General features: G+C 43.3%; 1 protein-coding gene across 1 annotated transcript in view; it reads right to left on the reverse strand.

Moving 5' to 3' along the window:
* CADM1 (cell adhesion molecule 1) overlaps positions 1-14,112 on the reverse strand; it is a 338,357-nt gene that overhangs the window by 31,617 nt on the left and 292,628 nt on the right. Inside the window, 3 exon segments of the mRNA XM_023516068.1 lie at positions 5,333-5,410; positions 9,970-10,142; positions 13,039-13,138. Of these exon segments, the coding sequence (XP_023371836.1) occupies positions 5,333-5,410; positions 9,970-10,142; positions 13,039-13,138 (351 nt within the window).

Here is a 14,112-nt window from a genome sequence, read left to right on the forward strand (position 1 = left end):
ACAGATGCTTGAAGTAATGTTGGATTTTCATTCTTGATTTCCAAAACGCGGTCCTCTCTTGCCACACTCTACCCATCCTTTGATGGAACAGACCGGAGTCCACTGTGATGCGATCACCCTCTGCCTGTGCCATGGACTCAATAGGAGAGGCCGTCATGCCAGTGGACGGCCTCTCCCACTGAGTTCCAATGTGTAACCTATCTGAAGAGATTCAGGGAGGCTTCTGTCTTCATAGGCACTAGCATTATGGGTGCTCAGCCCTGCATCAGGCAAGTATCAACAGCACAGAGTGGGGATCATTCAGCTAAGCTCCTGGGGGACAGCTCCACGTGGAGGACAGCTCTCGAGTACAGTTTAGGTGGTCAGGCTACAGACGTGCCTCTTTTCTTTGCACCTAAGAAACAGAACATGTGCTATGGTCTTGAGGTTCCCCACTTTGGCACATTCTAAAAATATACCATCCTCACTTTCTATATTTAAGTAATCTAACCCACATCACACACACACACACAAAGCTTATGCTAGCAGAACTACGAAAGCCAAAATAATAACGTGGGCCTGAGGGCAGGAATCATTTCCTACAAGATATATTGGTTTCTGAGTGCTTAGATGCCAGTAAGAAAAACCTTGCCATTTTCTTTTCCAAGGAACACAAAATACTTAATTGGGTATATACTTTAAAAAAGAGGAAAACTCATTTAGAAAGGACCTACTTCGTTCTTATGAAAGGATTTTAAAACGTGTCTCCGAATTTGGCCCTATAGCTGTTCACTTCTTATTCAAAGGTGGTTTTCATTTTTTAATTTATGACGGTCACCTGTAAAGTGTGACCTGTACGTTGAACTCCTCCCGGCCTGAATTTTCTACAGGAGCCGCCAAGTGTGTTTAGAACCGCGTTCTGAATCCTTTCTTCCTTGGCTATTCTCCGTCAGGCGTCTAACTCAGACGAAACCAGGCAGGGACCAGGGAACATCCACACTGACAAGGAAGGAAAACGCGAAACATTCTCCTGAGACGATTACAGGAAAAACGCTTGATCCAACCGGGAGACACGGGCTAAAGTCAGCAACCAACACAGCACAGGTACTTTTATGGACACTTAATATCCAAGGTCAACTAACTACCAAGAAAGGAAAAAATAAGACAGAACAAACAGAACCCGCCCTAGTATGCTGGTAAGTTTCTGTTCTACTTTTCTGGACTCCGTATGTGAGCTTCTTACCCAGGGTAAAGGCTGGCTGTCTCTCTCTTTTAACAAAGGACTCTGGGGCAATATAAATTAGGCAGTTCCATTTCCATATGACAGCAGGGATCTTCATAAATGAACCCACATGGACAGTTTGACATGATGAAATAAATAAAGGAATGAGGGCTTGCCAATAGCAATAGCTGAAACAGCATTGGCCAGGCATGGTGGCTCACGCCTGTAATTCTAGCACTTTCTGAGGCCAAGGTGGGAGGATCACTTGAGGCTAGCAGTTCAAAACAAACCTAAGCAACATAGTGAGACCCCGTTTCTATTAAAAAATTCAAAAATTAGCTGGGTGTGGTGGTATCTGTCTGTAGTCCTAGTTACTCAAGAGGTTGAAGCAGGAGGATCACTTGAGTCTACGGCTCAAGGTTGCAGTGAACTACGGTCTCACTGCACTCTCAAAATATCAAAACATGAAAGAAAACATATCAAAAACATGAAAGAAAAGAGAGATACCAAGAAACCTCTGGCCAATTACAATGAGGCTCTGAATGGCTCCCAATCCAATGTTATCCCCCAAATTGTTTTTTATTTGCAAAGAAATTCTAAAATTCTAATGACGGTATAATGGCTTAATAGTTGTAAAGCCATAACAAGGTTGATTTGACAGATTGACGTCAAACACAGCTGCTTCTTGACTTATGATGCAGTTATATCCCAATCAACCCCATCCTAAGTTGAAAATGCATGTGACCACCTGACCTCCCGGCTATCACAGCTTAGCCCAGCCTACCCGAAATGTGCTCTTACTTACATAAGCCGGCAGTTGGGCAAAATCATCTCACACCAAACCTATCCTATGATAAAGCATCGAAGATCTCATGTAATTTATTGAATACTGTCCTAACAGGGAAAGATAAAATGACTCTATGGGGACAGTTTCTACCAATTGAGTATCACTTTCACACCCTGGTAAAGCAGGAAAAAAATCTTAAAATGAACCATTATAAATTGGGGATCGTCTGTTTCCATTTATCCAACAGTACTTTAGAGACTACACAAATTCCTCCGTAGCCCCACTACCCTCAGATGTGTGCCTTCATATGTAACTCACTGGCCTTGCTCGAGGTAGGGCAAGCAGGAGCCAGAAAAAGGAGAGTCCAATTGGGTTTACACGTCCTCTCTTTCCAGGGTCTCTGGGATGAAGTCTGAACATGTTTTGAGAGAGTCAGGTGACTCGGAATAGAACGCCAGTCTGCCTCCCTAACAAGGGGAACAATCCGATTATCCCGGTTATGGAAGATAAAAGATATAACACTGGAACACTTCCTTTCAGAGGAAGCGGAAATCGACTATGACTTTTGGAGTTTAAAAATATATTTCTATTGCATGTGTACATTTTTCTTGTAATGAAACTCTGACCTGGGGAATGGGTTTCAGTTATTGCATTTGACTGGGAGAAAAAGAAACAGATGACCGTGGCCTTCCTTTTCTCTAAGCTCAGGCTTTATGTTACTGTCGCTGGACTTGGATCTTGAAGCTTTTAAGGCTAATGGTGGCTGTAATGTACCCAAACAGTGCAAGAGAGAAAGGGGGTGGAAATTAATTTAGCTATCCATTTGTCAGGACTCGGCCCGGAAGATTTTTTTAGGAGCACAGTCTAAATCCAGGGGATAGCCTGGACCTTTAAAATGGGGCACAGAATCATTCAGCTCTATAACCTTTAATCTGTTTGGAGGAAGGAGCAGATGTTAAATTCTCCAAAAGTACTTTCTGGGCAAGATAAATATATATATATATAAGACTGCTTGTTAAGACCCAGTAAGCCTAGACGATCAGATCCATTAAGGCAGCGGATCCGACGAGGTTGTTTTAGTAGCAATTTTAGTTTAACTCCTCTTGCTTGGGCCTGCGAGAATCTGGGCATTCATTACCTCAAATGCATTTTGTGTGTGGCGCGGCTAAAGTGCATCCTATGAGATCATCTTACATTACCTTGAGCTGAGAGGCCAGGAGCAGAGAGACGGGAGCCAAGACAAGCTACTCTGGACGCAGACCGAGCTCCCTTGGATGTGGACAGAAATATAGCATTGTTTATGTTTCAGATTTCCTCCTAAATGGAGTCTCTGCAGTCGGAACTGTGATAACAGTGAGGTGTAGCTGTTGGAGGACGTAAGATTAGCTTGAGTTCGGGAGTGAAGGATTAAGAGCCGTGAACTGAAGCGACTCTGCTGAGTTGCTGAGATTGATTGTGTGTGTGTGGGGGGGGGAGTGTTAAGAAAGGTCTTAGGAAAATAAAAGCCCAAGCTACGGAGAAGGCCAGCCACAAATGGAAAGTGTTGTTCCCTAGGAAAGAGAAATATGGTGTTTATACCCTCGGTGAATAAGGCCTCGGGATGTAAACCTGGCTGGCTACCTAGATGGAGCCTTCTTGGATGAGAGGTGATAAAGGCTGGCTCGTCCCTGGTAACAACAGCACAGGCCTGATTCAGTTTACACGCTGGAGGAGAGGAAAGAAATCAGAGAAGGTAACACCCTAGTCTTGGCATGAAAAGCTGATAGCGTGGTTGTTCTGGAAATCAGAGTCGGGAAGGAGCATCTGCGATGTGCTTAGGAATGACAGAAACAACGGCAGGGACGGATTCACTCCGCTGACACGCTGAGTTTACTTAAGAAGCAGAAGGAGACCAAGAGCGAAAAGGGAAACACACAAGCACTTAGGAAGGAGCCTGGACGGAGCTGAGCTCAGAGAGAGACACAAAAACCAATTGATGGATTTGCAGAAGAGTTCAAATTCAGGGCTGGCACTGATGGTGTCTGGAACCAATGTTTAGAAAAATCCTTAACAGTGGCTTACTTAAGGGTTTTCTTTGTTTCCTTGTACGGGGTAGAAAGGTGAAGAGACTGAGATGAGACAATCTTTTGTTACACTCCGTCAGCTGATGAGGCCTCTTCTTGCCCTGAACACGTTGACGTTCTGTCATCTCTATCTTACTGACCCTTACGAAAACTGAAAATGTCTTTAGAACATCAGTGGACAGGATGGCTGTCACATCCAGGGGGCTAAAAAACAGCTGAGCAGGAAGATTAATGAGTGAAATATTCGGTGTTCCCATAGAAGTCTGAGAAGAGGCCTGCGTGCCAGAGCCCTCGCAGTGGCGTCAGATTAACAGAATGAAGTGGAAAAGTTACTTTTTCAAGGGATTTTTTTTTTCTTTTCTCACAGAATAATTCCTTCCACATGTTTCTGTGGTAGTTCCCTACACATGGCGGACGGGGAAGGCCTCATGGAAGGAAATCCAGCAGGTCAAGTTGACATGGCACAGCTACAGGCTTTTCTACTTTGGTGGGCAGAACCACCTCCAGGGCTCCCAGACGGGCAACTTCAAGCGACACGACCGCGTCCCGGGCTGCCAGGAAGGGCAGAACCCTCCCATGGTGACAGTCGTAAATAAGAGACAGTGAAACTCACGCTGAGTGAGAGTTTCAGATACTCCAAAGAGAGGACGCTGCTGAGACAGAGCTACTGTAGCCACCTTCTCCAGCCTCCAATGTGTGACTGAGGGCAGGGAGGGGCACAGGAGGGCCCAGCAAGGAAAAGACAGTGGCGCCCTCTGATCTCTCGTGACTGTCCAGGCAATGCACACAGGTCCTAACACTGCCAGCAGGCCCTCTCTGGAGCGGGAAGGATGACTACGCCCTTGGAACCCGGACAAATAGGCACATTTGAGTCAGGTGGCTCCCTTCCCATAGGATGAGATGAAATTAAGACAGTGACAAGGTCCAAAGCCATAATACTTACCATTTCATCAACCGTGGCTAAGCTGAAGCTATCGGCGTGTTCACTAGTAGCCAGGCTGCCATCTTCCCTAGCATTTTGCTTTGAATACGGATGCTTAAAAAAAGAATTCCCTTATGCATAAGCTGCAAAATACCTGATCTACAATGCTTGCATGTTAAAGATTTGCTGAGGTCCTTCGGATTCAACTTAAGGACACAGTATCTAATGTCTCTGAAGTTCCAAAATGAAGGAACAATAAAATTCCAAGGATTTCAAGGGGACGCTGAGGCTCCTTCTTATATATACCAGAAAGACAATATACATTCAGGACATTTTCAATGGTAATGAAGGTACCATACCTGTAATGATGGTAAGGATGGTGGTGGTGGTGGTGGTGGTGGTGGTTGTTGTGGGAGGAGGGATAGTTGTGGGGGGATCTGGATAAAAAAAAAAAGGCAAATCAAACCCACAATGCTGAACACAACAATGATCATAATGACAAAACAAAGGCATGAGGACACTGAGATGTTTGCTGGATGACTTCCCGCTCTAAAACCCCCAAGTTCTCCGTCCCTGAAGTTCTATGCCTTGTGATTACATCCCAGAGCCTTAGGTGGAAGAGCTAAGAAAGGAAGAAAGAGATTTTTCTTTTTTTTTTAATTAATGAAGTGAATTAGGGTTGGGGAAAAGTGAAGTCGAGAAGGGAGGGGGGGGAAAAATCAAAACGAATGACATTCCTCTCCCCTACCGGATTTCAAAGGTGAGGTTAAGTCACCGCCACGCCAAGAGGGTACAATGGCTGTCATTTCCCTTATCCTTCTCCAGATGGGGGGCTGGAGGAGGGACGGTGCTGTCTATTTAAAGGGCTCCTATCAGCCAAGGATGAGGGTGCCCTGCACACTTGCTCTCTAGGACGTTAACTTCATTATTCTCCATCAATACATCCCAGCAGGAAGCAAAACTACTTCTATGCTTGTGATAAATACAGAGGAGAGAGAATGTCATCACTAAATATCAAGTTCCAGGCGTGCGAGATTTGACTGAGATTTTATTTTTTAAAAGTCAATAAATTTTACGACTTATAAATATTCATCAGTTGCTTCTGCTCCTGTTAAAAGCTTGACCCAAGTGGACCACGGTGATGAAACCTAAAAGGAACGGTTTCTGGCTTGTAAACAAGAGAACTAAATATAACCCAGGCTCAACCCTCCAAGCCAGGAACCCACTAGGGAACTCTCTGTCAGACAGCTGATACACTGTATATTCTTCTATGATTTCAAAAATTATTTGGAGACAAGGGAAGGGCAAATATGAAAGAGAAAAAGAATTCTAAGCCCAAATGATCAAACTGAATGTGTTAAAATTGTCAGCAAGACTTTGAACTAAGCAATCATTCTGCTATAATAGAGCATAAGATGATTTGAAAGCTTTTGATTTTAAATTTTATCTAAAGCACGTCAACTTTTTTCCTCCCTGACACATCTGGTGTCCTTTTACCTTCAAGTGAGCTCTCAGATTGTCTAATTAATACATCAAAACTTTAATTATATACTGCACCTTGATTGGGTTTGGTACAACTTCCCAAAAGTTTGTGAAAACATTATTTTGGGGCTCGGTGGCGAAGTCTGCTAAAAATGATTCCCACTGCTGATCAATAATCTCAGGGTTTAATTTTCCTCACACACTGCCTCTCTCACATGCATGGACAAATTTAAGAGGGAAGAATCAACAGCAAATTGTTCTGTTTTACGGAGACTTTCCCTGCTCCTTTAAATTGAGGACACAAGCATTTAAGTTATTGTTTAAAGCAGCCTCCAGTCCAAAAAGGATCCCCTTTAAAAAAAAACAAAACACACATACACACCTCATTCTCCTCCAAGAAGTAGAGATGATTAAGTATGTAATTTTAAACTACCTTTTAAAAAGAATAGGGGGCGGTGCCTGTGGCTCAAAGGAATAGGGCGCTGGCCCCATATGCTGGAGACAGCAGGTTCAAACACGCCCTGTCCAAAAACTGCAAAAAAACTTTTATGAAGTCTACAAGTGCGGAAGCATTTAGGGACCTGGCAACTCGTTTAGCTGCACCTACATACCTGCTTACAGGTGTCAGTGCTGATAGAGACGGACTGAAGCTCTGACCCGAGCCTGGCACCAAGAGACCCACGCCCTCCGCTACACAGCAAAACTGTGTTCACAGAGGTGCCTGCTGCCCGGCGTGGGATCAATGTGTTTTTTCGGTTTTGCCCGAATCACAGTATCTCACTGAAGAAGAACATTTTACCTGGTAGACTTCCCCTTGTTATCCTATAATCCTCTTTCTGTACCTATTTCTAAAGGTATTGGCATACAATGTGTTATATCCACAACATTAAAAAAAAGTGGATCTGAAGGTGATTTGAAAGTCTGATTAGGAACCAAGGAGTGAACCAGACTAACAAGGGCACAGACTTCAGAGAAAGGGCACTGGTCCCTCTCATTTTTATGACAATCGCACACTTTCAATTATCTTCATCACTACTGGGGCAACTGTTGTCCTTCCCACCCAGCTCAAGTGACCCGAATGAATCAGATTCTATTAACAGGTATAACCTCAATGCTTAGATTATTTCTAGTACTAAGTGCAGTGTTAGGCTATCGTGTAAGAAAATACAGAGTCTGGACTAGTGAGTTGTGTTTGACACACAGAAGATAAAAGAACAAGACCAACTGGGGCCTAGGCACTAACCACTGACTGTTCTTCATATACAGAACTTACTTCCAAAGAATGTCAATTTTCAGTTTGCAAAGTACTTCAAAAAGTACCATGGTGGTACAATAAAGAATCTTGGGAAAGAAAATTAACGTACCACCTTTGCCAACTGCTAGAATATTTTATTAATAGTCTAGTAATACTTCATGTTACTATTCTATCCTATCATTCCAAGGATTGCAACTAGTGCTGATTAAGGACGGTGGGCAGCACATCGTATAGCTACCAAATCCCTAGAGAAGGGGAAGTGTACGTACCATCTCCGGCTAGGGAGACAAGGGTATGTACTTGTGTCTGCCACACAGCTAGGTCTCTCTATATCTTGGCTTTCAAATAATGCACCCTGGGCCAGAAAGTAAGAGGACCACATTCTATTGGAAGGAACTGTTCTATTGGAAAGCAGTGAGAATAAGAGCAATTACAAAGAAAAACCTTGTTGTAGACTTCATAGAGTCAAAGTCTCATGGTTCTAAAACATATTTCTTAATCTGGTGAGTTAATTAACTTGGGCAAAGTTACACGAGCTTTCCAAACTTCATGTTACCATCTGTAAAATGGGAAGACGATAATGTTTCCCTAAAGATATTATTATATGGATTAGATGGAATCAGGAAGGTAAAAGTGTTAGCATAGGGCGTGGAATAAAGGGAACATTCCAATAAATACTGGCTCTAAGCTACTATCCAAAATTGTTCAAATATAACCATCCATCCATCAAATCCACAAAAGGTTTCTCATCGTGAGATGCAGGAACTGTAGGAACAACCCATCAAAATCTGTTCTTTCCCCAGATAACTCAAGTCTTCTGGATCAGAAAGCCTTTCCTAGACTGGCAGAAATCACTGGTCACTGCTTTTTAAAACCTGTGGTTTGGCAACAGAGCCGAACTGGAAGTCTGTAAATGGGGGCCACAGCCATGTAGGCAACTCCCAAGAGGCTCAGCCCTGGGGTGAAGAGAGAACATGGAGAGACAAAAGGGAGGAATTTACCTTCCACTCCCTGGAGAATTAGTGGTGTTATATGTGAACCGTGGACAATACTGGTGTAGCAAAGAAAACATACCCCAGAGGGCTACAAATAATGTGATTAGAAGTGATCTTTGAATTCTGCATTGGACTCAGGAAAAAAAGCCCCTTAGGTATAGGTTAAGGATTATATTTTAATATCCACGTAGATCTGGTATAAACTGCAAAGCAGGCTTCTGCTTAAAACACTGTGACTCCTATTTTCTTCATAAGGAAAGTACCTGGGTTCTAAGGAATTATGGCAAAGATATTTCATATGTATATATAGTTTATGTGTCTATACATATACGCACATATACTTATACTGAGATTATTTACACTGCTGACGTGAAGAAGTGCCTCCCTCCCTCTCTCTCTCTCTCTCACACACACACGCTCTCAAATATTTATAACACATTGAAATTTTGATGCATCTGATTACCTATTCTGTGTCATGTCAGTTCATGACTATTTTTCTTGATGTGAAACTAACCATGAGACTCCTGTGGGACGGAAGACTTAATTTGATAGAAAACAGTATCAGGAAACTCGAGGTGTGTACTCCTTAACTCTACAGGAAATATTCACCATACACAAAGTCAGCAAGAAGATATAAGTGGAAAGTCAGTTTCGATGCGCATTAAATATCTGCTGATTAGAGACATTCATGTTTTAATAATCCTATAGGAAGATAGGAAGAAAACAGACACTATTTTTTTTTTAAAAAAAAAAAAAAAAAGGCATTTGTGTCCAAAGCAGTAGTAGCTACGGCTGGTTTATGCAACCTTGTATTTGTTCTGAGTATTTGCTGGCTCGAAGTAGCTTTTGGAATTTAATAGCTTCATGCTGAAAAGAGGATAGCTCTGCTCTTCAAAGCAGAAGAAAGGCTAGCTCAGGTATCTGGAAGAAAACCACTGGGGATAAACTTTCTGAGCTAAAAAGCTACTAATTGGTCAAGCTGCACCTCTCAGTTATTACTTCTCCCATAATCTCCATGGCATGTGTCTCAGGACACAGCTTTCCTCCTATACTCTGGTGGGAAACGCTCACGATTAGAGGGAGGGAAGAAACATCACTTCCAGCCCAGGCGGAGACACCCAGGTCCAGCCAGGCTTCTTTAACTTCTTGAAGGAAACCAACTGGTTTTTGGTTTTCACCTTGACCCAAAGCGTTGGGAGTGAATCCCCCCGTAGCAGCTACATGTGAGTGACGCTAGGAGCAGATGTTGTATCTTCTTACGTACCGTATACATACAGCATATAATCCGAGTGGGCTTTCCCCACTATGTTGGACGCTTCACAGCGGTATGTACCATTATCTGTTTTGTTTAGGTTATTGATGAACAAGTTGGGCCCAGACAGTACAGCGTGTTGAGGCATTTCATCATCGACTCGCACCCAGGTAACCATCACGGGCCTACCGTGGAAAGGGGAGAAAGACAAGCGCCGTTATTAACTCCCACCGAGACGTCGGCATCAAACTTCTCACCTCCGCGTTAAATGAATCCCACGCAGAGTGACACGATTAAAGAGGACCTACTGGAGATAGTTTAAGTTCATGGAATTACAACCGTGAAGTCTCCAAAATATCTGTTTAGAATATAAATTTTGTTTTAATAACGTATCATCAGGTGTCGAAAAACTCTGAACAGCCCACTAGCAGGAGTCTTAATAGTTTTCAATTCATCTTCAGCAAATCAGCAAATAAACCCCTGTGCCCTAATTTTATGCCCTGCTGTGTGGTTTCACGCTAATTCCACAGGATAGCCTTCGCCCATTGTTAATCATCTCACTAATTAGGAAAAACAAGTTCACGTTCTTGGCTAGTGATACATGAACCCATCTGATGGTTACTATTAAACAATACCCTAGGAATTACTTAGAAGTCACTTGTGATATTTAAATGGAGTTTGGGTTTCACCAAAAGGAATGGACTATTACATGTGAATAGCACTTCCTTCTGGCCTCTGCTGTTTGAAAATTTCACTTCTGATTCTGGAAAGATGCAGCCATTTCTTCTCCCCTTAACTTCGCCCCCATAACCTGCCTCTCCTATCCAGGAAGCCACTGCTCTCTCCGATGCCCTGTTCCACCTTATCTATCTGTCCCTTGTCTCATCAGAGGCAAGTTTGTTTTAGGGCGTTAAAGTATCACATTTGTATCCATCAGTGAAAAGCAAAGTTCACACGATTCACCGGAGCCAAAAGTGTGCACATAGCCAGAATCTTTCAAACTCACAGAGTTTAAAACTCGGGTTCTCCAAGCTCTCTCTCTCTCAATCTCCTCTGAAATTGAGCCGACCTGTAGGAGTGTGTCTGAAAACTTTTGTGTTAAGGGAGGATAAAGGAGGCCAGCTCGGGGGTGACTTCCTCCCTGGTCCTCCCGCCACCTCTAGGGGCAGAGGTGTGACAAGCGGCCCTGTCAAGCAGCGTTCCAATTCTCAAATAGGATGTGAAGTTACAATTTTTCTTTAATTACACATGGGTTTGTCATCACAACCCAGTAAATTATTTAAAAATTAGTACTGCATATGTCCGCCTTGTAGGCGACGGCAAATGTGTCTGCCTGGCAATCAGACCGAGTGTCCCGCTGCTTGACAGCTGAAACAATCAGTGGGGGTAAGTGCTGAGAATATTCACAACATTTAACGGCAAGTTAAATTACCATTTTTATGGTATGCAATTTCTTGAGAAAATAAATAGGTAATATGCTAGAAGGGGTAGCAGCGGAGTAATGAGGAGCTTGTGCGCGCAACCATATACCCGGTCCTATTTGGGAGGGACAAATACCCTCTGTGGGATGAATGTCCCGGAGGAAACGTGTAATTTACTGTCCTCCCAGTGCATTCAATTGGCCACAGTACCTTCTTCAGAGCAAAAATACAAGAACAAAATGTAGGTTAGCAAGCTATCTACTGTAAAGGTGGTTAACGTGGGTGAATGGAGGTATTGCAAGTGGCAAGAGGTCTCTGAGTATTTTTTTTTTTTCCTCCACTTGGAAAAAAGGTAAGCTGCTAATTAGGGCATAATTCAAACAGTTTACAAAAAGCAAGGTCTGAATCTCTGGCAGTGCTCAAAAGAGGACAAGACTGCTTTGAGAGAGCTTGAAGCATTCAAAGCCAAATAGCTTGGGAACACCAGAGGGAACAGGCAACAGAACGAGACACCCTCCCCCCTCCTCCAGGTCATCTTTAAAATGCCACGTGGTTGGTACAGAGAGAAGGAAACTCCAGCCCACGGAGAGGCAGGGAGGGGTGAAATCAGCAGAGAACTGCCAGCAGCCAGGCCCCCCTTGGGCTCTCTGCTCTGTTATCTTGGGGCGTCCATTAGCTGGCATGGGGAGACTTCTTTCCAAAGATTTTTAGGAAAGCTTTGTTACCATGCTCTGAGTTCTTTATATGAAAAACTGTGATGATGCTGGTTAGCAAAACTCTGCGAGGAGAAAAAAAAAATCATACCACAGGGACAGCAGAGGGAGCTCAGTGCTGTTTTTTGTTGGGTACCACTGAAGTTTCAGTGCCCTTAACCCTGACATTGACACATTCTTCCATTTTCTGCTTCCCTGGCTGTTCTTCCCCTAAGAAACAGTTCAAAACAATCTTTACTGGAAAGACGAAAATCTCTCCCCCCACCAAAGTAAACAGTACTTCCCGTGGCACTGCCACGTTGGTTACAATGGTGACTTCACTTCAGGTCACTGAGGAGGGCAAGTAAAATAGCTTCTTTATGCTGTCCGTAAAATAAGAGGCTTAGCTGGTTCGTTTTCTCTTATGCGATGGTGCATATATCCCCCTTGAGAAAAGTTCCCGAACATCTCCTTACTGACACAAATATTTCTAGGCGTTAAGTATGCCATTTTTCTTTGAGGGAAAAACAGAGAAAATTAAAGGTAGGGTAAATTCATTTTCCTATAGATGGCCCTAAACTTAGCCGCTTAACGTGAGTCTGAAAATCATCTTTCCAGCAGCTTCGAAGGTGGCAGGTAGATCCTTAGAGGGTGGGCACACTAAAAATGTATTAGGATTATTTTTGTGTGTGTGAGAGAAAACAGTCCTGACAATCATGTTGATGATAATAAAACAGAATTAGCTGAGATTTCAATCTGAGCTGGCATTTAACTTTCCTCCCAATCCTGACCATTAAGAACCGTAGGTATTTAGTCCTTCTCTCGCGGAATGTTCTTTATTTCCTGAAAAATCTTCCATCCCTTGCAGCGGGAGACAGGTGACAGGCCAATGAGTTGTGACTGCACATCTCTATGTTGTGACATTTACTGCTCGTGACCCTCTGCCAACCTCGGCCTTCAGAACTTACTGGGGCTTCCCGATGGCTTCACATGTTAACTCAAGCGCGTCCCCTTCCCGGGTTAGGCCTTGTAGAGGATAAGTCATCTGAATATGCACTTGAGGCTTATCTGTATGACAACAACACAAAGTATGATGTTTAGCAAACAGTATCATCAGGCAAAATCAGACTTGCACGCTGCCTCGAAAACCCCAGCACCAGCGTCTACTCTCCCCCATCCACGAGCCTTCAGTAACACCCTTTTAATTAGTTAGTAATCCCGGCATTTGCTTAAATTAAATCGACTAATAACTCTAAGGAGTGAACTGCGAATAGATAAGAGATGCATAAGCCAACTGCGCCACATCAAACATTTCCTGTGAAATACATTTTGTTACATTGAAGTTTATCTCCAAACTCACTCAAGCTAACGGAAACTCATTTGCCTTCATGCTGAGGTGAAGCCACAGATATTTGTGGTGCGCGGAACTGATACATTTTATCATATATCATATATTACTATGTGACAATAAGTTGTGACACTGCATATTAATAAGTTTGCCTCCTCTGTGCTCTTGTTTTCAAACAGGGAAGGCAGAAATCCCGAATTCTATTCCAATCGTCTTAAGAAGAAAGTACTGGGGCATTTTGGTGGCCTCCAGTGAAACACTTTGACATCTTAGCGTAAACACTAAAGAAGAGAGGACACTGCCATTTACTCAGAGCCTGTTATCCTAGGGACCGTCACTGATGGGAGAGTAAGCCGACTTTTAGGGATGAGAACTCTGGTACTCACACAATGAAGCTCAACCAGGATCACCTAGGGAAAGACAGCCCCATGGAAAGCACGTTGGGATGGATTTCTGATTCAAAACCAAATTTCCCAATAACAATTCATAATTAAAGCCAAGTATAGCTTCCTAATGCAGTGAACTACTTGCTACTACTCAGGTAAGTAATGTTAAGTATTCTTATTTTGACAAGCTACTTGGGCGGTGCCTGTGGCTCAAGGAGTAGGGTGCCGGCCCCATATACTGGAGGTGGTGGGTTCAAACCCAGCCCAGGCCCAAAAACAAACAAACAAACAAACTACTTAAAACTATG

The sequence above is a fragment of the Otolemur garnettii genome, unplaced genomic scaffold (genome assembly GCF_000181295.1).
Source record: "Otolemur garnettii isolate 467f Iridium unplaced genomic scaffold, OtoGar3 scaffold00086, whole genome shotgun sequence".
NCBI classification, from domain to species: domain Eukaryota; kingdom Metazoa; phylum Chordata; class Mammalia; order Primates; family Galagidae; genus Otolemur; species Otolemur garnettii.